Source organism: Pogona vitticeps, chromosome 5, assembly GCF_051106095.1.
Source record: "Pogona vitticeps strain Pit_001003342236 chromosome 5, PviZW2.1, whole genome shotgun sequence".
Lineage (NCBI taxonomy): Eukaryota > Metazoa > Chordata > Lepidosauria > Squamata > Agamidae > Pogona > Pogona vitticeps.
Genome location: NC_135787.1, coordinates 144,680,532 through 144,705,558, shown reverse-complemented (window position 1 = coordinate 144,705,558; position 25,027 = coordinate 144,680,532). Strand labels below are relative to the sequence as shown.

General features: G+C 39.2%; 1 protein-coding gene across 5 annotated transcripts in view; it reads right to left on the bottom strand.

Moving 5' to 3' along the window:
* Positions 1–22,280, bottom strand: part of NUP107 (nucleoporin 107) — a 33,548-nt gene extending 11,268 nt beyond the window's left edge. The window contains exons 1-17 of one of the 5 annotated variants that reach the window (XM_020786039.3): positions 22,163–22,280; positions 18,271–18,350; positions 17,755–17,841; positions 17,359–17,474; positions 14,693–14,825; positions 14,001–14,104; positions 13,574–13,701; positions 12,002–12,050; positions 11,027–11,098; positions 9,618–9,706; positions 8,511–8,589; positions 6,622–6,735; positions 6,250–6,340; positions 3,861–3,937; positions 2,753–2,812; positions 794–939; positions 643–691 (exon numbers count right to left, since the gene is read on the bottom strand). In XM_020786039.3, the coding sequence (XP_020641698.3) occupies positions 643–691; positions 794–939; positions 2,753–2,812; positions 3,861–3,937; positions 6,250–6,340; positions 6,622–6,735; positions 8,511–8,589; positions 9,618–9,706; positions 11,027–11,098; positions 12,002–12,050; positions 13,574–13,701; positions 14,001–14,104; positions 14,693–14,825; positions 17,359–17,474; positions 17,755–17,841; positions 18,271–18,334 (1,458 nt within the window). In that variant the 5' untranslated portion in view covers positions 18,335–18,350; positions 22,163–22,280. The other 4 variants (XM_078376916.1, XM_020786040.3, XM_020786041.3 and 1 more) reach the window with 4 other exon arrangements.
* Positions 22,281–25,027: the final 2,747 nt, after the last annotated feature.

Here is a 25,027-nt window from a genome sequence, read left to right as displayed (position 1 = left end):
TTTTCCAACCTTGGGCAATGCAGGTGTTCTTGGACTGAAATTCCCAGAAGCCTTCACCACCAGCTGTCCTGGCCAGGATTTCTGGGAGCTTCAGTCCAAAAATCCCAAGGTTACTCAGGTTTGGGAACCGTTGCTCTAGATCTCTCTAGATATCTGAGGCTTCACCTAGAATTACTGGTTGTTGTTTAAGCCTAGCTGGGGATTCTGGGAATTAATGTCCTAAAATCCAGAGGGCCAAATGTTCAACTTTGAGAAAGTAAAAGTACAATATTATTGGGTGGGTGGGTGGGTGGGAGGGAATGCATACAGTGCACTACAGACAGAAAGGTAAAAATATTAATTTGCTGCTACAGAGAGCAACGCTAAGTAATGCAAATAATATATAAATTTCTATGAGTTAAGATGTATTGTACATTTAAACATTTTTAACAGATTAAAACTTTACTGTTAAGGGTAATTCTAATCATATCTCTTCAACATTTCTATTTAATTGCACAGGTAAATGTTTACAGAAAGTGAAGACGAAGACTTAAGCAACTGTAAGCCCCAATGAAGTCAATGCAGTGTACTTCTACACAGACCTATAGATTTACTGCCAGATATATTTTAAGGTCCCCCCCCCCAGTTCGGACCGAAATTTACCTTTTTGTCTGTTGCTTGAAGGTCGTCAAATACCTTTTCCAAAGTCCAGCTTCAAAAGGTAGACAAAAATGCAGACAGAAGAAACAAGGCAGTTAACAGGCATCATCTCAACATCACATAATGACTGCTTATTAAATAACTAACAACTCACTTTGTTTCTAAATACTCTCTAGGGAGTTCTTCTGTCTCTTCTGTGGTCATCACTGAGGAATGGATTTCCTGTTCAACAAGGGTGTCCACCATGACCCTGAAATAAGCCCAAACTGCATCCTCCCAGGTGTCGCAAACTGGAAGAAGCTTTAGATTTGTAAAGAATATTAAAAAGAGTAAGTAAAGAAAAAGTGGCATTGACAAAGGGCACATTAGCCATACTGTAGTTAAGATCACAGCTTTGTGCAGGTGCCATCCCTTATATTGACCAAAATGCAAAGAAGATAAAGTCCCATGATGTGCTCTCTCTCTCTCTCTCTCCCTCTCCCTTCCCTGAGGCTTCATTTCTCTTTTGAATTAAGTTCTACTGAATGTTGCAGTTCCTGGTTTTCATTCCACTGTGACTAAAACAAGCAGCAATACGCCCCAGGCTTGTGATTAATCAGAATGATGAGTAGTTCCAAAGAAGCCAGCTTCAAAATGGATACCCAAATTGGCTTATTTAAATTAACCACTGCTACTAACATCAACCACAGTTTGCTGAATTTAAATGGTGCGGCAAAGTGGATGCTTTTGAACTCCTCCTATCAGGGAAAGAGAGTTGTGGGAGAAGCAGGTGGGCACACAGCAAGGAAGGCTAGGCCAGCTTTTTGTCACACTAGATCATAATTTCATCTATTGTCTAGATCACTGGTTCTTAACCTTGAGTTACTCAGGAGTTTTGGACTGCAACTCCCAGAAGCCTTCACCACCAGCTGTGCTGACTGGGGTTTCTGGGAGTTGCAGTTCAAAAGCATTCGAGTAACAAAGGTTAAGAACCACTGGTCTAGATCAGTGGTCCGCAGCCTTTTCTGAACCGCGGGCCGTGCGCAGGGGGGGGCAGAGCACCCCCCACGCTTGCTGGTGGGCGGGGTGTGCTTGCACGCTTGCGCACATAGGTGAGGCGTGCTCATGGGTGGGCAGGGTGCTCGTTCGCTTGCTCATGGATGGGGCACCTATTTGTTTGGGTGTGGGGGGAGTGCATGGGGGGCAGGAGATCTGTCTCTGTAGCCTGGTCCTGCCGAGGCCATGGACTGGCACTGGGTCGTGGACCAGGGGTGGGGACCCCTGGTCTAGATCAAGTCAATGTAACTCATTAAATGCTTCGCTCATAAGAATTCTTACCAAGAACACATATGCACAGTGGTACAAGAAGCCACTCTGAGAACAACTGCATGGAGGAACTTCATATGAAAACCATTTGTGACTGGAGATCCCCATATTGTTCATGCCTTTTTAAGAATGCCAGTGCAGTGCCTGGATTTTCAAGGTTTACTGGGCTAATAAAAAGATGCTTGACCTGTACAGTGAACTACTACACACAAATTACTTGCCTCCTAGGAGCAGTCTGCATGCTACTTTGTGTCAGGAGGCTTACCATGCCACTAGGCATGTTTAGAAAGCAGGCCTCAAAAAGCTCCATAATTCTTGCTACACAGGCAATCTGAATGTTGAGAACACAACTACATTTATATTCTAAAACATTTCTCCAGCTGAAACCAATTCAATTTTTAATTATATCTTTATTAAACCACTGTTATTCTCAGTGTTGAAAATTAAGAGGAAATCCAAAAGAAATGTGTTTAGAAGTCTCATTAAAACTTAAGATTCTTAGCATTTATAAAGCCTATCCTAACTTATTTGTGAAGCTGCACAGCTGTCAATGCAAGTTAGTACTTGCTTAGCTCCAACAAGACCTGACTAAAAGAAGGGAATAGCGGGAGGGAACGATAAAAAGAAATCCACTTGCAGAGGTAGGACCCTCCTCAACAAGGGCATTATCATTTTACATGACTTAAATTAGAATAGTCAGAGCTGCTACTTATATACGGTTTCCTTGTCCTAGCAGAACTATACAGCAGTCCCAGATAAAAGTGTTAAGCAAGCTAAACAGGAAGTTATTTTATGTAACCTTTCATACCTGTTTTAGATTTCCACACAGTGCTGCATAGATTGCTCTCTCATACTTGTCAAACTGCTCCTAAAAATATGCAGTTCAAAAAAGTTTGTATTTTTTGTTATACTTGATTATTTAGATATTTACGACACATGCTCCTTATTGTTTCTAAAGCATGACTCTTGAAAGCATTAGAAAACAACTAAAAATGCAACAAATTATGGGAATCCTTGGGGTATCCTGGCATGCAAGAACCTCCTTCCAAGAACCATAATCCTTGGATTCCGAGCTTTCATTTTAAAAATCAAGACCATGGGCCTTGGAGAACTTAAGATACAAGGCAAAATGAGCAGGCACTGTTCCACCCACTTGTTTTATGAGAAATTAGACTGCTCCTCCCCATTAGCATTTTCAGCCAATAAATGAAATTGCACCAGTTACTGACATTGCTAGCTAATTCAACAAAATTAGTTTAGAGCACTGGTTCTTAACTTTGGGTTACTCAGGAGTTTTGGACTGCAACTCCCAGAAGCCTTCACCACCAACTGTGCTGGTTGGGGTTTCTGGGGATTGCAGTTCAAAAACATCTGAGTAACAAAGGTTAAGAACCACTGGTTTAGAGTGACACACCTATAGTCTGGAAAATGAATGTTCTGCTTAAGTCATTTTAGATCTTCTTGGTGGTGATATCATTCCTGACCCACAGAAAACAATTTAGAAAAATCAGGATTTTACTGTACCTATATTGGGCAATAGTTGTGTGTATCCAAGACTAAAACGACAGCAAGAGAGACAGGAATTAATGTTCCCTCTAACTCACATCTTACTGTGAGCACTTCCACAGTATGGAACAAGACTAGATAGATAGCATACACAAGCACATGGTCTTGCAACTACAGATCAAGAGTCTTTTGTTATTTCTTGTCCTCTGCAGTTATATTAGTTGCTTGTAATCATTTGTCTCAATATCAGGGTGGCCGTGCCCTAACATAGCTTGTTATGGAAATACCACTTACATTCAAATTCACTTAAAATGATGGAAACAATATGGTTAAAAGGTTAGTGACCATATTTATTAAAATGCCAGAGAACTTTTCTTACACAGAATCTATTGCAATGACAAATTTCTTACCTTTTCTGCCAGTCGCCAACAACTTATTTTCCAAATACATCTGTATGGATTTCCTTCCACTGGCTCCAGTTCAGTCCCTACAGAGAAAAAAAATATTTCATAAAGCAGATAATATGGAATTTCAGAACTGAGTAAGTGAGGTGGTCTGTGCTGTCTTTCAAACTTCTGTCAAAGATAAATCACATAAGTCTTTCTGGAATGTTTGCTAAATGTCAAATTTTAAATTATATTTAGAAGTTTAGTCCTACTTTAGAAATCCTTCCAGAGTACGTTAACTCTTTTGCAGTTGCCCTTTTCTAATGAAAACTCATTCAATAGCTAATACAGTTTGCCTGCAAGGTTTAGATGTCTAGTCTCAATGTCTTATTTTGGAGTACAAAGAGTTAGAAAATGGAAGAATAAAGAAAGGAGATGCATATAAAAAGCCCTTTCAATTCATCTGCATTAGCTGAACAGAAAGCGAAATATGGATTAAAGACCAAAGGGAAATAAAGAATGATAAATATCAATAGGAAATGGAAGAAGATCTTCAACAGTCAAAACTGGCTGATTGTAAATTATTGAGACTCGGAAGCTAGAAAGGCAGAACAGATCCAAGAGCCCCATGGCACAGTAGTCAAACTGCAATCAAGCTTCTGATCATGACTTAAGTTCAGTCCCAATGGGTTCAAGAAGCTGGCTCAAGTCTGACTCAGACTTCCATCCTTCCAAGATCGGTAAAATGAGTACTCAACTCATCAGGGGGTGGGATAAAGTGTTGTTTGCACAATTATGTTGTAAACTACCCGGAGAGTGCTTTAGCAGTATATAAGTTGAAACTACAACAAAATCAGATCAAGCTGTTCACACGAGCATTCAATTCTTTAAAAAACCTCTGGATTATGAATGTGCTTCTGTATTCACAATTCAAAACACCAGAGAAATGGCCCAGTATTGCTGTACAGTATAATGCCTGCACTGTCCACAGGAAAACAGATACCAAGCTTTACATAGCAAAGGGCAGTCTGAATGGCAGCAGTCAATATGCTCTACAGGATACCCTCTTGTGCTCACTACCATTCTCAAAGTGACACCAGAAGCTGAATCCCTTTTTCATCAGTTAACCCAAACACAAAGCAATTGTCAGGGTTGTTTTTTGACAAAAGTGAATGGTAGGACAGAAGCATGATATTCCATATTGTACATGGTAGGATAGCCTTAGTTGACTCTAGGTGGGTCTTGACTGACAAGGTCAAAAGTTCAGTTTTCCCCAGACCTGGAGCTGATTTCCCCCTTTGAAGACTTGTAGGAGCTTGGTCTCAGAAATCCTGAAAGCACTCAGGGCTACAGCAAATACAATCGCTCTGCACTTTTATAATGCAGGAATACTTTGAATATTTCTCACAAAATTGTATGCCAACTCCCTAGAGATACATGGTAAAATGTCCCTTTCTGGAGGACTATCACTCTGTTACTTTCTTTAAAGCAAGCCTGTTTTTATTTTTTATTTTAACTTTTAAAAAGAAAACACCCCAGTCTTTTGATTATTTCTGTGATCTTTCATTGACCTCCAAACATTTCTCTTCCCAGCCCATGAAGCTGCAATAATGTATCTACTACGGTTCTTGTTGGTAAGCCTGCCCCACACGGGCTCAGTCATAATAAAGTACAGTAATTGTTTTCCCCATCTGAAAGGTAACAACCAAGCTCCTGCTACTGTTAAGACTAGTAGTTTCACAATAAGGAAAGTATGGGAGCAACCAAATTGTTACCTTTGTCTTAAACCATTTCTGTACTTCTGTGATCCCTGTACCACTGAACAATCAGCTTAATTATTAACTTCCTAGTTTCACTAAATCAAATTATATCCAAATCAGCATGTAAGTGTTTGATCTGCGCAGTTGTTTGGTGAGCTCACTCAAACTGCTCTGCTACTTCAGCTTTAACAGCAAACTATTTGATCAAATCAGGTATCCCTTTGATTGCACGAGGAAGGAAGAGGCACATGAACACAGGACTCACTATGGATCCTCGGAACCATGATTTTGAGGATTTAAAAATTCTAAGTCTGAATGCAGCCAGTCTCTACAGAACACAACCTGTTGTAACTGGTATTAGGCACATCAAATCTCAGATTATGAAATATTATTCCATAGAAAATTCCCAGAAAAGAATAGATTGTTGTGACTCATACTCTGCTGCTAGATGTACACTATCCTCTTCATTTTATATTTGTTAATTAGTTTGATGAAATATGCATTTTGAATTCTCCCCAAGATAAGCAATGTCTTTCCTTCCCAAACACATATCGTTCTGGAACATAACTTCAGGTAACTTGGTAAGATGAGTAAAAATATGAACAGGACTCTTCATTTTATCTCTGCCCTTAAATCACATTTCTTTCCAGTACCTCCATTCACATTAGGATCATGGTACAGCTTCCACCCTTCAAGAGTTGCAGCTCTCCAAGCTTGTCCACATCTTTTACACAGTCGCTGAGCCTGTAAAATGAATAAGGAGAGTAGGCCTGACCTGAGAGAGCAGCAGTTACACCACACTAGTTTTTAAGTAACATGACAACAAAATGGGGTAGTGCATCTAAGAAGAATGTTCTTCTTCAAGGTTCTAGTCAGCTTTGGAACAGGAGCTGATGGGCTTATAGCATATGAGGATCAAAGCTTCATTTTAGATTCAGTTTCTTAGTTAAACTAAACATCATTAAAATCATAAACATACACCTTTTTTTAAAAGGGGAGAAACATTTAGGATTTATATAGTTTACCTCATCAGTCATTCCAGCTCTAATAAGAGTGAAAAGGAACTTAAGCAACCGTGCATCATCTTCCTGATCCAAATCATCAAGTGGCAATTTCTGCCTTATTGGAGCATCTGGGTCCTAAATATAAGAACAGTGCTGATTCCTTTGAGTTACAAAAGCAGTTTCTCACTAGATACTGATTTTAGGCGAAAGTAACTGAAAACAACCTCTGTCCTTAATAATATTCCTTTTAAAATGTTACAAACTGTTTCTTAAATGGTTTCAAGCTGGTTTTGATAATTTCAATCTGCTACAATTTGCTTCTAGAGCTACAGAGCGCAGAAGGGTTATAAACAATGATTTTAAAAAATCAGTCACTGGAGAAGCCATATAACATTTTTTTTATAAATTCTGGACTCTGTGGGCAATCAATGCACAGGCACTATCTGGAACCCACATATTTAATTCCCCCGCTATGTCTTTGCTCAAATCCTTTACATCCTAAAAATGCCTCTCTTTCACTTACATAGTGTCTGGCCCCTGTGGCCTCTCTCACTCTACAGTGCCTTGCCTTTGCTGAGGTTTTGTAGCATGTGTGCAGAAGCCACTGTAATTTATTTAGAAGTCTCCTACAAGGCCTTGGGCCCCTTTATGGGCAACTGAGCTGGTCCACTCAACCCAGATATTGCCAATATCATCCCAGATAACCTACTGCCATCACCCAGTGATCTAAATATAGCAGTAAATGTCTTTTATATATGCAACTGTGTCTATCAAAGCTATCAGGTGGGGAGTCACATCTTAACCCTTTTCTTTCTCCCCTTTACTTTTTCTAATATGTCATCTTTAAAATCCATCCACACTTAGCACAGAATTTTAGAATATAAAATCCAGAATAAACAGTCATCTGATACAGTACAGATTCTATTAAATAATCAAACCTACCTTCACTTACTTTCCTCTCAAAAAAACAAAACATTTCACTAGTTCCTACTAGTTTCCTATGCTAACCAGTCTACCCTCCATAATCAATTCCAGCTACAGTAATTGCTGTTAAGTTTCTCCCTTTCTCTTCTTTGTCCATCTTGTTCTAACAAGGAGATTGAAAGTATGGTGGCCACACCATTTGTTAGGCCAACTGACCACCTACAATTTGACCCTGGTCAAATATTATAAATATTCTATGAAGCCAGGATGCTTTTAAAAACGGACTTATTTTTTTACAAATACCTATCACTTTGCTCTATTCTTATTTTTTAAAATTTTGTAACTGTAAGGTGACTTTGGACTGTAAGGTCCAAAGTGAAATTTAGTGAATTACTTTGAAAATGAATACTTTATTACAGTCAAAGACCAGTAAATTACTATGAAAATCTTTCCCAATGTTGTAAAAAAACCCCATAAGTTATCACACTTTGAAAAGGTAAATAATACTATTATTTAATAATGGTATAATTCTCTGTGTATCATATCTATTGACTGAAATAATTTTTGATGTTGTTATAAGAAATCACCCAGAGCAGACATGTTCTAGATGGGTATTATATAAATCTAAATAAATAAAATAAAATAAAATAAAATAAAATAAAATAAATAAATAAATAAAATCATATGTTCTAAAAACATTTTACCAATGCATGAAAATTATGGCCTATATCTGATCAACAAGTTACTCAGTGTTACATAAAATGTTTGCATATTTGCAAATGCCAGCTAAGCAGAACATACAGTGGTTATGGTAGACTAAATTAATTAGGAGTGGACTACAGCCTGCTAAAGTAATGTAGCACTTCTCTTATTAAAAGAAAATCTTGTCTGCATATTGCAAAAGTTCCATCAATCATAGGAAACCATTAATTGCTTCCTGGTTTGGAGCCTAGCATTAAAGCTGAGCATTAGTAAATTGCACTTACTAATTCAGTCACCAGTGGCCGTGAGCTCCCAGCAAATGTGTTTAATTGTCGTTGCTTCAGGATGTGCAGAGTGTTCTCCCTAAAAACATAAAGCATGCCATTATTTCAACAGCACTGGCCATTAAATATTCTATGATATGTATATATGGAGATATGGACAAACATTCTATTATGCATTGATGTTGTTTAATATCAATATATTCCACTTCTGGTGAAGTGATTTGCTAGGAAGCATCCACCTCTTTGAGGAACACTTAAAAAAAAAAGAACAATATCCAGAACTCTTGGTTCTGTAGCAGGTGTCAGAAGTTAGTATCCTCTACCTCATTTTTCCACCTCAACCAATGCCTGAAACAGAGGTAGAAACAGGCTTCCTCAAGCTGCTCATTCTGTGGCCCACAGCTAAAGCCAGGCTCATCTTTATGTCACGAGAGACTTCTGGGAAGGAAAGGATGTAACCTCCCAGTTTTCCTCTGACCAAGAGGTGAAGCCAGAATGCTCTCCTCCCAAGCCTCTGCAGTCCCACAGCAACTACAATATATTGAAATTACTCAAAGCAGGCCAGAATCTGAGGACTGAGTTGTAATTTGATACACTTCTACTGATAAGCCCCAATGGGTGTAACTGGATTTACTTTAACGTGTGCAGGACTGTAGCCTGATGGCAGAACAGCAGAACTCTCTACACAGCCTCTGCTCTGATTCAGATGCAGCTGAGAAGCATCAGGAAACTCAGCAGACCTGGAAGCACTGCACTCCCTTTAAGTCCAGACCACTAGCTAAAGATACCTAATACTGTTTAAAACTGGGGAAAGGGGAAGATAAGTAGAGGGAACAAGCGGTACTGGTTCTTATGAATCATAAGAACCCTGATTTTAATGGTGTATGAAAAACCAATGCCACATCTGTTTCTTCCTTCTCAATCTACAAATTTTAATTTTCCTTTTTCTACCCCTTATGCAGTAACTTTCCATTTTTCTACATTATTTACATTTTCATATTGGAGAGGGCTATTCAGCAAAAATGTAAAATAACCTTTAAATGTTTAAGGATATGATACAAAGTACCAGTTGCAATAGAGATCACAAGCAGGTAGTTATTGACTTACCAATACACAGACTTTGCATAAAATTCAATATTATCAGAGAAGTCTCCAATTTCATCCTTGGCAATACTCTCTAGCCAGTCTACCACTAACTGAAAGTTAAATTGAATTATATTAAAGTGAGAAATAAACACAATTTCAGTTCCACTCCAAATATAGACAGTCCACAATGCTCCAGCCCAATCCAGCATTTATTTACTCATATAACTGCTTTCTCTACCAGGCCAAACAGCATTTGCTCCCACAGATTTATTTACAAGATGCTACCTAAATCAGATCCCTCATGCAATCAGTCATCCACTGCAATCTGGACTCAGGAGTTAGTTTGGCACCATATCAGCCTTGACTGACCACACAGGTGATCTTTATTTGACCACAGAGTAAGACTCTGCTGTTTCTTCTTAAGACAGTTCCAGTACCATCAGCAATGGTACATTGCTGGGATAGCTCTGCAGCTTCAGGATAAAGTGACTCCGCTACTCATAGCTGCTGGATGCTTCTAGGGGTGGGGTGAGGTCTTTCTCATTCTCAGAGTATTTGCATGGTGAGGTTTTGCAAGTTTCCATTTCTCCGCTCCATGTGCTTTTTAATATTTATATTAGGGTGGATAACTTCTGGGGGTTGGGGGTTCACATTGTTCTTCCATAGCACCCTTCAGGGCTGTACCCTTTGCCACTTGAGTTGTCATCAAAATTCAGCATCTCTGTGATGCAGCAGAATGACAGAGCATCCTCCTACAACACAGAGAAAAAACTGCTGGACAGTTTTCAGGAGCAGTACATAAACTAGCTAAGGGAGGTGCTTCCTGGCAGTGTTGCAGGAGGGGCTGGAAAGAGAATGAATAAACAGTGTTTAAGGATCTCTGGGATAGAAATGAGAGCATCAAGTTCAGAGATTCTGCTATTGGCTCTGGCACATCTGATGGCAGGAGGGCCAAAGGGCTATTAAAAAGAGTTCAAAGGCTACATTCAATGTGTACTGCCTCCCAGATATGACCACTGGAGCATGGAGTGAAGTGTTATCAGTATGCTCATAACCCAGGTTATTTCTTTGCCTCCTCTGGGGTTTGAGGGGTGCTGTACTAGTGCTTCAGTTTGGTTCAGTGTTGAAGAAGGACCAATACACTTAAGCTGAATCCTGACAAAACAGAAGCATCATATGTAAGTAGATTTCATGTTCAGGAAATGGACCTGCAATCTGTTTTAGATGTGGCTCGACCTCCTTGGAAAAAAGTACACGGCTTAAAGGTACTTTACTACATTTGACTAGATTCCAAGCTAAAACCTCTTCTGGTTTTCAAGAAGTAATGTATAATTAGAAACAGATCCCACTAGATTTAATGGACTTAATCCTATGTAAGTATGCTTAGAACTTCAGCCTCGCTCTTTAGAAAGCATTCTTTTAAGTCATACCTGACTTTGTCGAACCAATGAATCTCTCTGGAACAAGTTGTTTACAACAGTCTTTTCACTAGCATTTATAACCTATGGAAGAAGACATTCATCTTCAATTGAGAGACAAATGATTAACACCTTTTAATCCAAATTGCATCCAATGGAACAGATTCTCTCAGCAGAATAGATTCTCACTCCCATATAAAGCTCCACATGCAAACCTGATCCAGAACATTAAGAGGACCCTATCAGCCCTGCTGTACTGCCTGAGATGGGGAGCAAGGAGCTGGTGCCAACATCACCAACCCCACTCTTCCTGGCATGATGTCACACTTATGATAGTGAGAAGAGCGATGGAGACAGTAACAACTTCTTCCACCTAAATGCTGCCGACAACAACTCTTCACCTTCACAGAGTGGGCTGCTTCCCAACTGGCTAAGTGAACAATGCCTGGCCCCAAAAGTCCTTGGGACCAATGCAATATGGGGAAGAGTGTCTCCCCCCCCAAAACATCAGCAACAAATCATTTCTTTGGCATCTATTCCCCACAATAACTTGGTCCCTAAGACTCTGGGGTCAGGGATTAATCACACAGCTATTCAAGAGGCAGCTGTGCAATGGTGGTGGGAAAGCAGCTACAGTGATGGAGACCAGCAGAAAGGGAAAGGAATAGCTCTTGATGGCAAACTGTGGGTAGCAGGAGCAGGTCAGCTGCCCTCCCCAGCACTCCAGATAACCACTTCATCCTAGCTAATGGTTAGGCCAGCCCTGGACCCTGGGGAGGGAAAATTCCATCGTGCAACTGGGAGCTGGTTTGTCCAGTGCTGAATAAAACATTTTAGATATATGTACTTTTTAAAAACTATTTTAATATTTTAGTTCCAGAGTTGGGTTTCTTATCACTATCAGAATTTTGAATAGCACAGAATTTGAGTTAAAATAATGATTTTGAGTCATATCTCTTTACAGAAAATGACAGTCCGAAAACTTACCACAATATCAAACATGGCTTCATCTTCCAGAGCAGATTGTATCCTATCCCTGGATTTGAAAAGGAGAGAGAAAAAATTAATGTTATTGTGATGATCGCCCCATGTCACTCATGCCATTCATAGTCATGAGCCTATGAGATGATTGGAGAGGTGGAGTCAGCAGCTATATGAGGCTTGGCAGGAGCAGGAGGAGTCAGATAGAGATAGAGATGAGATCCAGATAGAGTTAGGGCTGGCTAGTCAGAGAGAGAGGGAACAGATACTGAGTGATAAGGCTGGTTAAGAAAATAGGTAGAGAAGGTGGTAATAATATTGCAAGAGAAAAGTATGTACTGATAGAACTTAGTGATCTGCTTATTTATCTGAAGAATTTCTGTTATTATTAAATCTGATTCAATTCAATAAATAAGTTCTGTTTGTATTCACAAAACAAGTGTTCTGACAAACGTTATTCATATTATGGATTGAGGTAATCCACTGGTGGCAGCGAGAGAAAAACGCGACATGAGCCTTTGTGGGGGCAAAACACGTAGGTGTCACAAAAGTGAACACCACAGTTGTTGATTAGCAATAACAATAATTTTTTAATTCCTTTACTTGCATAAGTGTACATAACACAAATCAAAACATTCTGGGCATTATTTATCTTCACTGTGGCGGCAATGCTCTCACACAGAAGATCGTTCCGAGTATGTTTCCCCCTGTTCCTGCTTACATACCCAGCATTACAGAAACTAAAACTTTGTACTTTTCATATTCTAATACAGAACTAATTTACCTTGCTATTTTTGTGCAAGTCTGCTTAGGGCTTTACAAGGTTCTACTGGGATTCTCCACACCGGGTGCTACTCTAGTACAGGTGAATTGTATTTGAATATTGTCTGTAATATCTTCCCAAATAAGTGATGTAGCATCATTTATTGATCCATTATATCCTATATTTGTATATTAATGTCTTCCAAGCACAGCCAGATAGGTCTAAGTAACTTCAGTAACTAAGCAACACACTAGATTGGTTCCCTGGTTTTCCATTTGTTTCTGTATGGAGCATCACAGTATCTTTGCACCCATAAACAAAGCTGTATATGGGATTGGTTAGGAAATGAGTTCTGAGAACTGCCAAGTCCTACCAGACCCCATGTACTCAAGGATTATGGGAGTTGGAGTTCAACAGATATCTGGAGACTGAGATTATCAACTCCCACTTTAATGATTCAAAGTCAGATCCTGGGTATCTTTAAAACAGGGGCAGATAATGTGTTGTCCTCCAGATGTTCTTGGACCGTAATTCCCCTCACCTCAGACTATCATAAGTAGACCTTATGGGTTGCTGTCCAACATTCAAGAGTGAAATGCTTCTTATTACTGCACTCATACTACTACTGCAAGCTGTGCAAAAGTTATGCAAACTGGAAAAGTTGTATCTTGTTTTATTACTAGGGGATATTACTCAGCTCCTCAAAATGAAGGATGACAAAAAGCAAATACAAAATGCTGCAACCTGCAAACTAACTAACCACAGTACTGTACAATTGATGAGCTTAACAAATCAGGTATATTTGTACAAATTACCTGTAAACTGAGGACAACAGTCTCCATGTTACCATCTCTTGCTTAAGAAGCCACAACACACTAGCAGTTTTTGAAAATTTCTGCTGTCCAGGAGTTGCTCGGTACACTATTTTTTGAAGAATGTTTACCTGATGTTTAAAAACAAGAACATTTAGTTTAATTCTACTATTTTTCTAGTATATAATAGTATTAAATATTTCAATTATCCATACAATAACATATGATTGAGCATGTTGTTTAACAATCCTCTTCAGCCACAAGCCCCAAACAACCATATCCAAGCAAGTGTGGGCCATAACTTCCTGGATGAACGACCAACAACCCCAAGGAAGAGTAAGCCCCCTTTCAAATGCTACTACATTTCATCAATGTCATTGATTAGTATTTCAACTGAGTAACACATGAAAAAATAAGCAACTAAATATACCTGGCTACTGCAAATGTCTTCATATTCATCTATAAGTTCAAACACAGTATTTGAACTGTGCTTTAACAAAGAATGCAGAAAATCAGAGTACATGCCTCGAGTAGCTAGAAAAACAGAAGGAAAAAGTGCTGATTAGAAAGGTTTAATTTTGTAGAATTCTTGTTTTCTACAGGTCTAAACCTGATTTTGGTTATCACAGCACACACTAATTACTGTTTTGAAGTACATTCGTTAACAAGATGTCCTTTTCAGCTTTTTTTTAAATAAAACAAATGTATCTGTAGAATAACACTACTATAACTTAAGTATGTCTCAAAACGAAATACAAGAAAAAATCGACATGAATTTAGAAGCACTGTAGCCAAACAGGAAGTAAATTCTAGATAATTTTTCAGATTTGCAATTCTGGAACCCTCAATTGAAAATACACTCAAACATACAGTCTGCCTAATTTCCTAGTGTAAATTCACCCGACATGTAAGACATTTAGCATTATGCTTCTTTATGGCTATTTTTCCAAGGAATTGTTTTCCTATGGAATAAGTTAGACGGGATGATCTAGTACCGCTTCATGCTCCACAGCTGGATCCACTATACATTACACTGTTTTATAGACTACTTGGCTCTCTGAAAATGCACCAATGTTATTTCAAACAAATATGCAAAACATAAAGGAAAAATGAATCTCTCACCTGCTTCCCCAGGATCATCCTCATTCAGCAGAACGGCACTCTTTGTGACATCTTCTGTTGCACTGTAATCTAAGTTTGTGAACATGACTGAACGTGGAGGGGTGAGTGCAGTTGTCCAGTCACTTTCATCTAACTTAAGCAATATGAGAAAATGAATAAAAATTTGTACTGCAAAGGAACAGTATTGCACATACGCAGAGAAACAAACACATCCCAATTAACTTCATTCAGATATAGCAATCCCTTCTGCATATTCTCTCTTGCTAGTATAGCACAAACAATCATTCTATGCACACTTTGGGTATTCAACAACAATGACAGGGGGCAGGGAGAGAAAGCGTTCCTCCCATGCCTAAAGATGACACATTTATTAACCATTTGCCACATTTACATGGGTGCCCATTCAATATATGGTCTCTTGCTGGCTCACTGCAATGTAGGATAAAGGCACTATATAAAATTTAGGCTAAAAAAATTATATACCAAACTTTTTAGAAGCATGAAACCTTTAGAAGGTTTTTAAAAAACCCACATTGCTAATTAACTTTGAGGGCCTACAACTGTCCAGACATGTGATGACATACAAAATGAAAGCAAATCTATAAAGAGAGGAAGAAGCCATCTTTAGCAGCAGTAGAGAGAAATAGTATCCCCAGTGTCCATTCATCTGATGACTGAAACCTTAACTTAAAGGCCTGACAAATTTTAATCACCCTCAAGGTGAAAGCAGGGGAGACAGTATCAGTCTCTGTCACAGTGGTTGTAGTGTTTCTAGTAACAGCTACAGCAAGTCAACGATGTCACAATCACACAACAGGGGAATATTTTCAGACTTGCCAACATATTTTTATGAGCACTATACCAGTCATCATAGTTTTTATTTCTTAGGCTATTAATCAAATAACATATTTATAAACACTGTAAATACAGTGGTGCCTCACACAACGATGTTAATTGGTTCCAAAAAAATCAACGTTGTGTGAAACATCGTTCTGTGAAACACCATTTCCCATAGGAATGCATTGAAAACCGGTTAATCCGTTCCAATTGGAACGGACTGCCATCGCTGAGTGAAAATCCCCATAGGAAACATCGCTGTGTGAAACAATGTTTCCTCCATTGGAATGTATTGAAGCCGACTCAATACATTTCAATGGCTTTGCGAAGTCCTTTTTCGCTCCTGTAAAAAGTATCTTACAATGTTTGGAAGCCGTTTTAAATGGTTGCAATGGTTAGCCCACCTCCTGAAACCTATGCAAACTGATTTTGGTGTTGTTCTGACACTTCGTTAATTTATGGTAATTTTTTGTTTTCCCCCCTCATTGAACTCCATGCATTTCAATGAGGGGGAAAAACAAAAAATTACCATAAATTAACGAAGTGTCAGAACAACACCAAAATCAGTTTGCATAGGTTTCAGGAGGTGGGCTAACCATTGCAACCATTTAAAACGGCTTCCAAACATTGTAAGACACTTTTACAGGAGCGAAAAGGGAGATCGGGAAAGGGCTCTTTGATCTCCGTTTGCCTTTTAAAGCTCTTCCCGATCTCCCTTTTCGCTCCTGTAAAAGTGTCTTACAATGTTTGGAAGCCATTTTAAATGGTTGCAATGGTTAGCCCACCTCCTGAAACCTATGCAAACTGATTTTGGTGTTGTTCTGACACTTCGTTAATTTATGGTAATTTTTTGTTTTCCCCCCTCATTGAACTCCATGCATTTCAATGAGGGGGGAAAACAAAAAATTACCATAAATTAACGAAGTGTCAGAACAACACCAAAATCAGTTTGCATAGGTTTCAGGAGGTGGGCTAACCATTGCAACCATTTAAAACGGCTTCCAAACATTGTAAGACACTTTTACAGGAACGAAAAAGAGACATCGTTGTGTGAAAATCCCCCATAGGAAACATCGCTGTGTGAGGCGGCAAATTTAACAGAAAAAGGCATCGTTGTGTGAATTCATCGTTGTGTGAGGCACCCGTTGTGCGAGGCACCACTGTATTTATTCTGTTATCATAAAGCAGGAAAACATTAAGATCAAGACAGTTGTTGCATTTTTGTTTCAGAAGAAGAAATATTAACTAACTTTAGTTATATTTTACAACACCCTTTCTAACAGAAAAATCAAGAGGTTAATGGGGATGACTGCATAGCAAAAATATGGTTAGCAAGGAACAAGGAGATATCAGCATGCTTGGAAACACTGTTACATTAACTGTCTTTTTATTAAAGACATCTAAGTTTGGGGAACTCAAAATAGTCCAGTAAGAACCAACGATGCTCAGGAGCCATAATACTGTGCATCATTTGGAAAATGAAAATTAGGAATGGGGAGTGGAATTTCTAGTTTGAGAGAATGGCTGGATGAAACCGCAACTTGTTAAGATAAAATATATATTGCTATACTTTTCTACAGGTTCTTTCTATGCAAAAATTTTATCTTTTCGAATTGACCAGTTATATCTTCATATGTGTCCCCACAGACTAAAGGTGACTTTTGGAAAGGAAAAAAATTAGAAAAATAACCCTAAAACTACACTGCTGAATACAACTACCTAGAAATTTGGACCACTAAATACAGTGGGTCTTACTTCTGAATGAGCATGCATAGGTTGTGCTACCTACTGAAGAGTACGCTGCTCATTCTTACTTGATTTATTCTTACCATAGACACATTTCCAAGGTGCCCAGGAGTATGCACAAAGTACGGAGATTTTCCTCCTGTGCCCAGGATGGCAGATGTGTTTGGCTGTTTTGTGGAACTCAGAGTCTGTGGGGTATCTTTAAAACAAAAACAAAATATTTTTCTCAGCCATGAGCCATGATGCACTTGTTAGTCCCTATTTCAGACGAATGCATTTATTGAGTACATCATGGAAAGAACAGTAACTATTTTCATGAGTTCAAAATACTACTTTTAATAGATGTTATCTTATTTATATTCTGACTGAACTGGGCAGGAAAAAATGCTGGAAGTAACATTCTTTTTACTAGTAAAATTTCAGTGATAAAACAAACATGTAAACTGCATACACAAAGCAATAAATACAAGGAAGCTTACAAGAGTGAGGAAATAGTCCTGGAGTTCTAGGAACCGTTAGTCCTCTTGTTGACATGTCACTTAAGCTGTCATCGAGGGAAGCAAGGACTAAGAAAAGGAAAGCAAGTGAAGGAAATAACTTACAAAGTTCTGGCTCAGTTTGCAAAGGCTTCTAGCCACCTAAATGGAAAAGTCTAACAAAAAGGCAAATATGGTGCCACCTCTTTTTTGTTCTTCTCTTTGACTTTTAACACAAATAGCTAAAGGAAATGATAAATGATAAATCATGTTAGCTTTTAAAATTTTTTTAGTAGATTATAAATTAGCAGCCTTACCTACTGATACTGGACCAATTGTCTTTTTTTTAACTGACAGCAGTTTACTGCTAACATTTACAGTGTTGGAGTTACACTGGCAAGTATACACATATGACAGGCTTTCATCTACTATTTTTTAAAGCACAAAGCTAACTGTTACCTTAAAAACCACTCAAATATGCTTCTACATAAGGCACTCAATCAATACAGAAAAGGATACTAGAAACTTTCTTCTGAGAACTCTGCTTCCGAACTGGTCGACTCACTTCTTGTATAGAAGACATATTCTAAAAATCATTCCTGAAAAGAAAGAGAACTAATGTGGCATTCACCCTTATTATGTTAAACAGTCATGCATTATTCATGTTGTAGGCTAATGTTTTTGAGAGGTGGAGATGAGAGAGAGAGAGAGAGAGAGAGAGAGAGAGAGAGAGAGAGAGAGAGAGAGAGAGGGGTGGTGGTGGTAAAAAGGCGGAACCTGAGAGTGAACAGTCAGTCAGAGTGAGAGAGAGTGTGGAGTCAGGAGAGAGAGTGAGAGAGAGATATTTGGGAGATCTGAGGTGTGATTAGTCAGAAGAGTGAATAGTAACTGTAAGATCAAATAGAAGATTGTTATTGATGATTAAGAAACCTGAAGAAACTTATGAATGACCATCAAAACATCTGTAATCAATAAACCTGTTTTATTTAAAAGACAGTCCTGCACTGTTTGTAACAATTATTAGTATGCAAGGCAAAAGGCAGCACAATGTATACTTTGAGCCACATGCTTAAGTTGTACAAACAAGTTCATGTGCAGGCAAGATTGCACACAGGCACACACACACAGGCCCAGTCAAAGGTGCTTCAAAGGGTGTTTGTAACAGTGGCTACCAAATGCCTCTGTGAAATTCTAAGCACAGAACAATGATAAAAGACAATTCCCAGTTTATCTTAAACATCTAATACAGTACTCACATGTGTACTGTAGTCTATAATGCAAGGTCTGACCAAATAATATCAATCAGATTCCTTGAAAAACCTGTCAACCCTAATTCAACTATAGATGTCAAAGAAGATGAAATTGAAAGCTTTTATGCAAGTATCTAGGAGAAAATTGATCACACACCAAAATGAAACATGCTTATAATCATAGGTAACTGGAATGCTAAACAAAGCAGACATTTCCAAGTGATGTTGGAAAATTTGGTCTAGGGGAAAAACATGAAGCAGGAGAATAATTCATGGACCTGCAAAGTCAATCATCTGTTCACTGCAAAAACATGCTTCAATCAACTGAACAGACTGCTGTACACGTGGATATCACCAGATGATCAATACAGAAATCAAATAGACTACATAACTGGAAGCAGGAGATAAAGAAGCTATAGTCTCTCTGACAAAACAAGCCCAGGAGCCAAATGTAGTATTATTGATCATTAATTGTTAACATCCAACATAAAAGTAAAGTTGAAAAACAACACTAAAAGAATTGTAGTACCAAAATATAATTTAAACAACATTCCTGATGAATTTAGACTCTACAGAAAAAACAGATTTGCATGGCTAAACTCAGTTGACTGTGAAACAGAAGGCCTATGGAGTGAAAACCATGATATCATTATGAGCACAAAAAGGCAATACCTATACAGTACTAAAAAGAAAAGAAAAACCTAGACGGATAACAGAACAAATAATTTAAATTGTAAGAAAGGGAAGAAGCAAAATAAAAGGTGACAGAAATAGGGTCAAACCCTGAATGCAGCTTTTGAGGGACTGTCACATATAGACAAAGAAAATTATTACAATAACCAATACAAAGAAATCAAGAACAAAGGGGGAAAATCAAGAGATTTCTTCCAGAAGACCCAAAAAATCAAATGGAAATGTAATTTCCATTCATTCAATCTTGAATGCTAAAAGACTAAAAGGGAAGCAAACTATTTTACCAGAAGAAAATAAAAGAGAAGGTAGAAACAGTATACTGAAGATCTTTACATAAGAGATTAGATGATGACAGACTACTTTGAAGATGAATCTTATGATGAAGCACCTGCGCTTCTAGAAAGTGAAACGAAAGCTGCTCTGAAAGCACTGGGGAAAAATAAATCACTAGGGGTACATGAAATACCAATGGAACTGTTTAAAGCCATGGAGACTGAATCTGTCAAAATTCTAACAAGAATATGCCAGCAAATATGGAAAACAAAACAATGCCCCATAGACTGGAAACAATATACATTCCAATAACCAACAAAGGAGATGCCAAGGAGTGCAGTAACTATAGGATCATTACTGCAATTTCCCATGCAAGCAAAGTAATGCTCAAGGTATTGCAATGAAGGCCTTTACCTTACATGCAGTGAGACATGTTTGATGTTCAAGCTGGATTCCGAAAAGGAAGAGGCACTCAAGATCATGCAGCAGTACCTCAGTTTACGTATGCCTCGGTTTACATAATTTTCGGTTTATGAGCCAAAATGCGTAAGAAATAATGCCTCAGTTTATGTTTTTTACAGGGGTTTTTTCGCTGTATGAAAAGGGCGCATCATGTCTGGAGGTTTCTAGTGCCACCCCCATTGCTACGGCAATCGCGTTCGTGTTTACATAATTTCCACATTACTTAACATCCCAGATGATGGATTAATCTTGTAAATTTTGCAATACTACTATACTGCAAATTTCTGCTGATTATTGGAACAGATCAAACAACTTCAGAAGAAGATGAGTCTATCTATACTTAATAGATTACAGCAAAGTCTTTGGACTGTGCGGATCATGAGCAACTATAGGTTGTTCTGAAAGAAATGGTTGTGCCTCAATACTTGATTGTCCTGATGTGTGTTACACATCAATACATTGTACTGTGGACAAGAAACTATATTAGGACAGAGTATGGAGAGACAGAATGGTTTCTCCTATAGGCAAAGGTGTCAGACAAGGGTGCATTTTATCCCCTTATCTGTTCAATCTGTATGTAGAACATAGAATACAGAAAGCCAGGCTAGATTCAAATGAAGGAGGAGTTGGTGGAAGAAACATCAATAATTTAAGATATCCAGGTGACACCATTTCACTGGCCAAAAGCAACAATGACTTGAAATGACTTCTGAGGTAAGTGAAAGAAGAAAGTGCCAAAGCAGGACTGGAAGGAATATCAAGAAGATAAAAATCATTACTACCAAAAACTTATGCAACACAACTTTAATGTCAACAATGAAGAAACTGAAATTATTTCTGAAATATTTTGTATACCTTGGTTCAATCACCAATCCAAATCGCAACTGCAGCCAAGAAATCAGAATACGGAGACTTAGAAAGGCAGAAATGAGGGAATTAGAAAATATCAAGTGCGAGGATGTGTCACCCAAAGGTCACCCTTGGACTACCAAAACAACCCTCCAGACATCAAGATGACAAAACTGGTTGGATGCAGGAGAATAAACTTCCAATAAACTTTGAGGGATAAAGGAGAATTAAATCCAGCATCTTTTGGACCTAAACCACAGAGGTTTCGTGAGACTGGTCTCACTCCCCCTAACCCTTTTACGCCTTTGGTGCCACACAACAGCCACTAAAAGAGAACAAGTAAATAAATGACAATGAAACGAGACACTGTTGCCTCTGTCACTCATACTACATTCAGTGCGGTTTTATGAAGTGAGAAGAAAATACAGTATCAGGCAGCCGATATCCTCCTGCGGGAGACATTCATTTTAGTTCATTAAAAAAAAACACTAACTAATAACTCTAGTAAACATTCAGGGAGAGGGAAGCGCCCTTGGGAGATACCTGGCCTGACCCGCGAAATGACGCGACTGACTTCAGAGACTTTGCTCGTCGATCTGGGGATGAGGTGCCCCGTTGCCACTCTGCCTCAGGTCGAAAAATGCACTACGAAGAACTAGAGAGCCTGTGCTAAAAGCCTTTAAAGTAACGCGCCCAGTAACGTGAGGAACGGGTGAAACTACTGCCCCTGTATCTCCTGCCCGCCGTCGTAGGCAAATTCTGTGGCACTGAGTTCCCCGGCCTGTCCACGGCCATGAGGTGGCACGACCCGCTTCCCTCCTGGTCTATCGGAACGGAGGCCTTTTCCAGCCTCGCCCCTCCCGCAACCTTTCGGGGGCGCCCACCTGTCCGTCAGCGGCGCGGCTGGAAAATCCGATCCACGCCCCGTCTATTGGTTGAGAATTCCCGCTTTCCGGAAACTCGCAACATGAACCGGATGTACAACTAAAAAGCCGGGGATGAAAGGTCAGAGATTGTTGATAGTGCCAATAACAGGGACAGCGGACTGAACACCACGTGGACTTTTTTTAAAAAGACATTTGCAGAAGGAAGAACACACAGGATGAATTTGTATCGGAAACTTCGCCTCATAATATTTCTACACGCCTGTCATGCGCAGAAAGGTAACTTTGCGAAACGGCACATGTGGTGGCTCCCAAGTGGCGGCAGCGCCACCTATCTTGCAGGAGGACCAAACTTCAGTTTCTGGGCTGCTTGTCTAACGGGGGAAAGACAAGTTTCCCACCGCCAAAACAGGAGGCGAGGAAGGTAGTACAACTGACGCCTTTGTTTTATCGTGGATCAGGAGGATCCCAACAAAACTCGCGAAACGGGGAAGTCTGATTTTGAAATGTAGATTGTACACATAAAAGATTCTGCCTTCAAAGGCTGAAATATATCAAAGGAAAGGTGGACTTTTGTGGTAGCAGACCGGGCTCTTTTGTGCACTACTACTACTACTACTACTACTACTACTACTACTACTACTACTACTAATAATAATAATAATAATAATAATAATAATAATAATAATAATAATAATAATAATAATAATAACAACCACCTTTATTGTCAATGCACATGTGTGCAGTGAAATAGAATGAGCCTCCATTGGTACAACCACACAAAACACAGAATACATTCAGACACAGAATACATCTCCAACTTTATAAACAAATCCCCAAGCCCAGGAATACCGCAGCTAGGTACATGTTTCCACATACATATACAGTATATATATGTATATGTATGTGGAAACGTGTACAGTCATTTCAGTCATGGCACCGACATATATATGTACACATTATTCCACCGGTATGTACATATTGCCTTCTTCATGGATTGCTGCCTTGTCGTGGCGAAGGGGCTTGAGTAACTCAGAGAAACTATGGGCTATGCCGTGCAGGGACACCCAAGACGGACAGGACATAGTGGAGAGTTCCGACTAAACGCAATCCACCTGGAGTAGGAAATGGCAAGCCACTCCAGTATCTTTGCCAAGAACGCCCCATGATCAGAAACAAAAGGCTAAAAGATATGACGCTGGAAAATGGGCCCCTCAGGTCGGAAGGCGTCCAACATGCTACTGAGGAAGAGCGGAGGACAAGTACAAGTAGCTCCAGAGCTAATGAAGTGGTTGAGCCAAAGCCGAAAGGACACTCAGCTGTGGACGTGCCTGGAAGTGAAAGGAAAATCCAATGCTGCAAAGAAAAATACTGCATAGGAACCTGGAATGTAAGATCTATGAACCTTGGGAAGCTGGAGGTGGTCAAACAGGAGATGGCAAGAATAAACATCGACATCCTGGGCATCAGTGAACTAAAATGGACAGGAATGGGCGAATTCAGCTCAGATGATTATCATATCTACTATTGTGGGCAAGAATCCCGTAGAAGGAATGGAGTAGCCCTCATAGTCAACAAAAGAGTGGGAAAAGCTGTAATGGGATACAATCTCAAAAATGATAGAATGATGTCAATACGAATCCAAGGCAGACCATTCAACATCACAATAATCCAAGTTTATGCACCAACCAGCATTGCTGAGGAGACTGAAATTGAACAATTCTATGAAGATTTACAACACCTTCTAGAACTGACACCAAAGAAAGATGTTCTTCTCATTCTAGGGGACTGGAATGCTAAAGTAGGGAGCCAAGAGATAAAAGGAACAACAGGGAAGTTTGGCCTTGGAGTTCAGAACGAAGCAGGACAAAGGCTAATAGAGTTTTGTCAAGAGAATAAGCTGGTCATCACAAACACTCTTTTCCAACAACACAAGAGGCGACTCTATACATGGAAATCACCAGATGGGCAATATCGAAATCAGATTGATTATATTCTCTGCAGCCAAAGATGGAGAAGCTCTATACAGTCAGCAAAAACAAGACCTGGAGCTGACTGCGGTTCTGATCATCAGCTTCTCATAGCAAAATTCAAGCTTAGACTGAAGAGATTAGGAAAAACCACTGGGCCACTCAGGTATAATCTAAACCAAATCCCTTATGAATACACAGTGGAAGTAAAGAACAGATTTAAGGAACTAGATTTGGTGGACAGAGTGCCTGAAGAACTTTGGATAGAGGCTCGTAACATTGTCCAGGAGGCAGCAACGAAAACCATCCCAAAGAAAAGGAAATGCAAGAAAGCAAAGTGGCTGTCCAACGAGGCCTTAGAAATAGCAGAGAGGAGAAGGGAAGCAAAATGCAAGGGAGATAGGGAAAGTTACAGAAACTTGAATTCAGACTTCCAAAGAATAGCAAGGAGAGACAAGAGGGCCTTCTTAAATGAACAATGCAAAGAAATAGAGGAAGATAACAGAAAAGGAAAGACCAGAGATCTGCTCAGGAAAATTGGACATATTAGAGGAACATTTTGCGCAAAGATGAACATGATAAAAGACAAAAATGGGAGGGACCTAACAGAAGCAGAAGACGTCAAGAAGAGGTGGCAAGAATACACAGAGGAATTATATCAGAAAGATGTGGATATCCCGGACAACCCAGACAATGTAGTTGCTGACCTTGAGCCAGACATCCTGGAGAGCGAAGTCAAGTGGGCCTTAGAAAGCCTGGCTAACAACAAGGCCAGTGGAGGTGATGGCATTCCAGTTGAACTATTTAAAATCTTGAAAGTTGATGCTGTTAAGGTGCTACATTCAATATGCCAGCAAGTTTGGAAAACTCAACAGTGGCCAGAGGATTGGAAAAG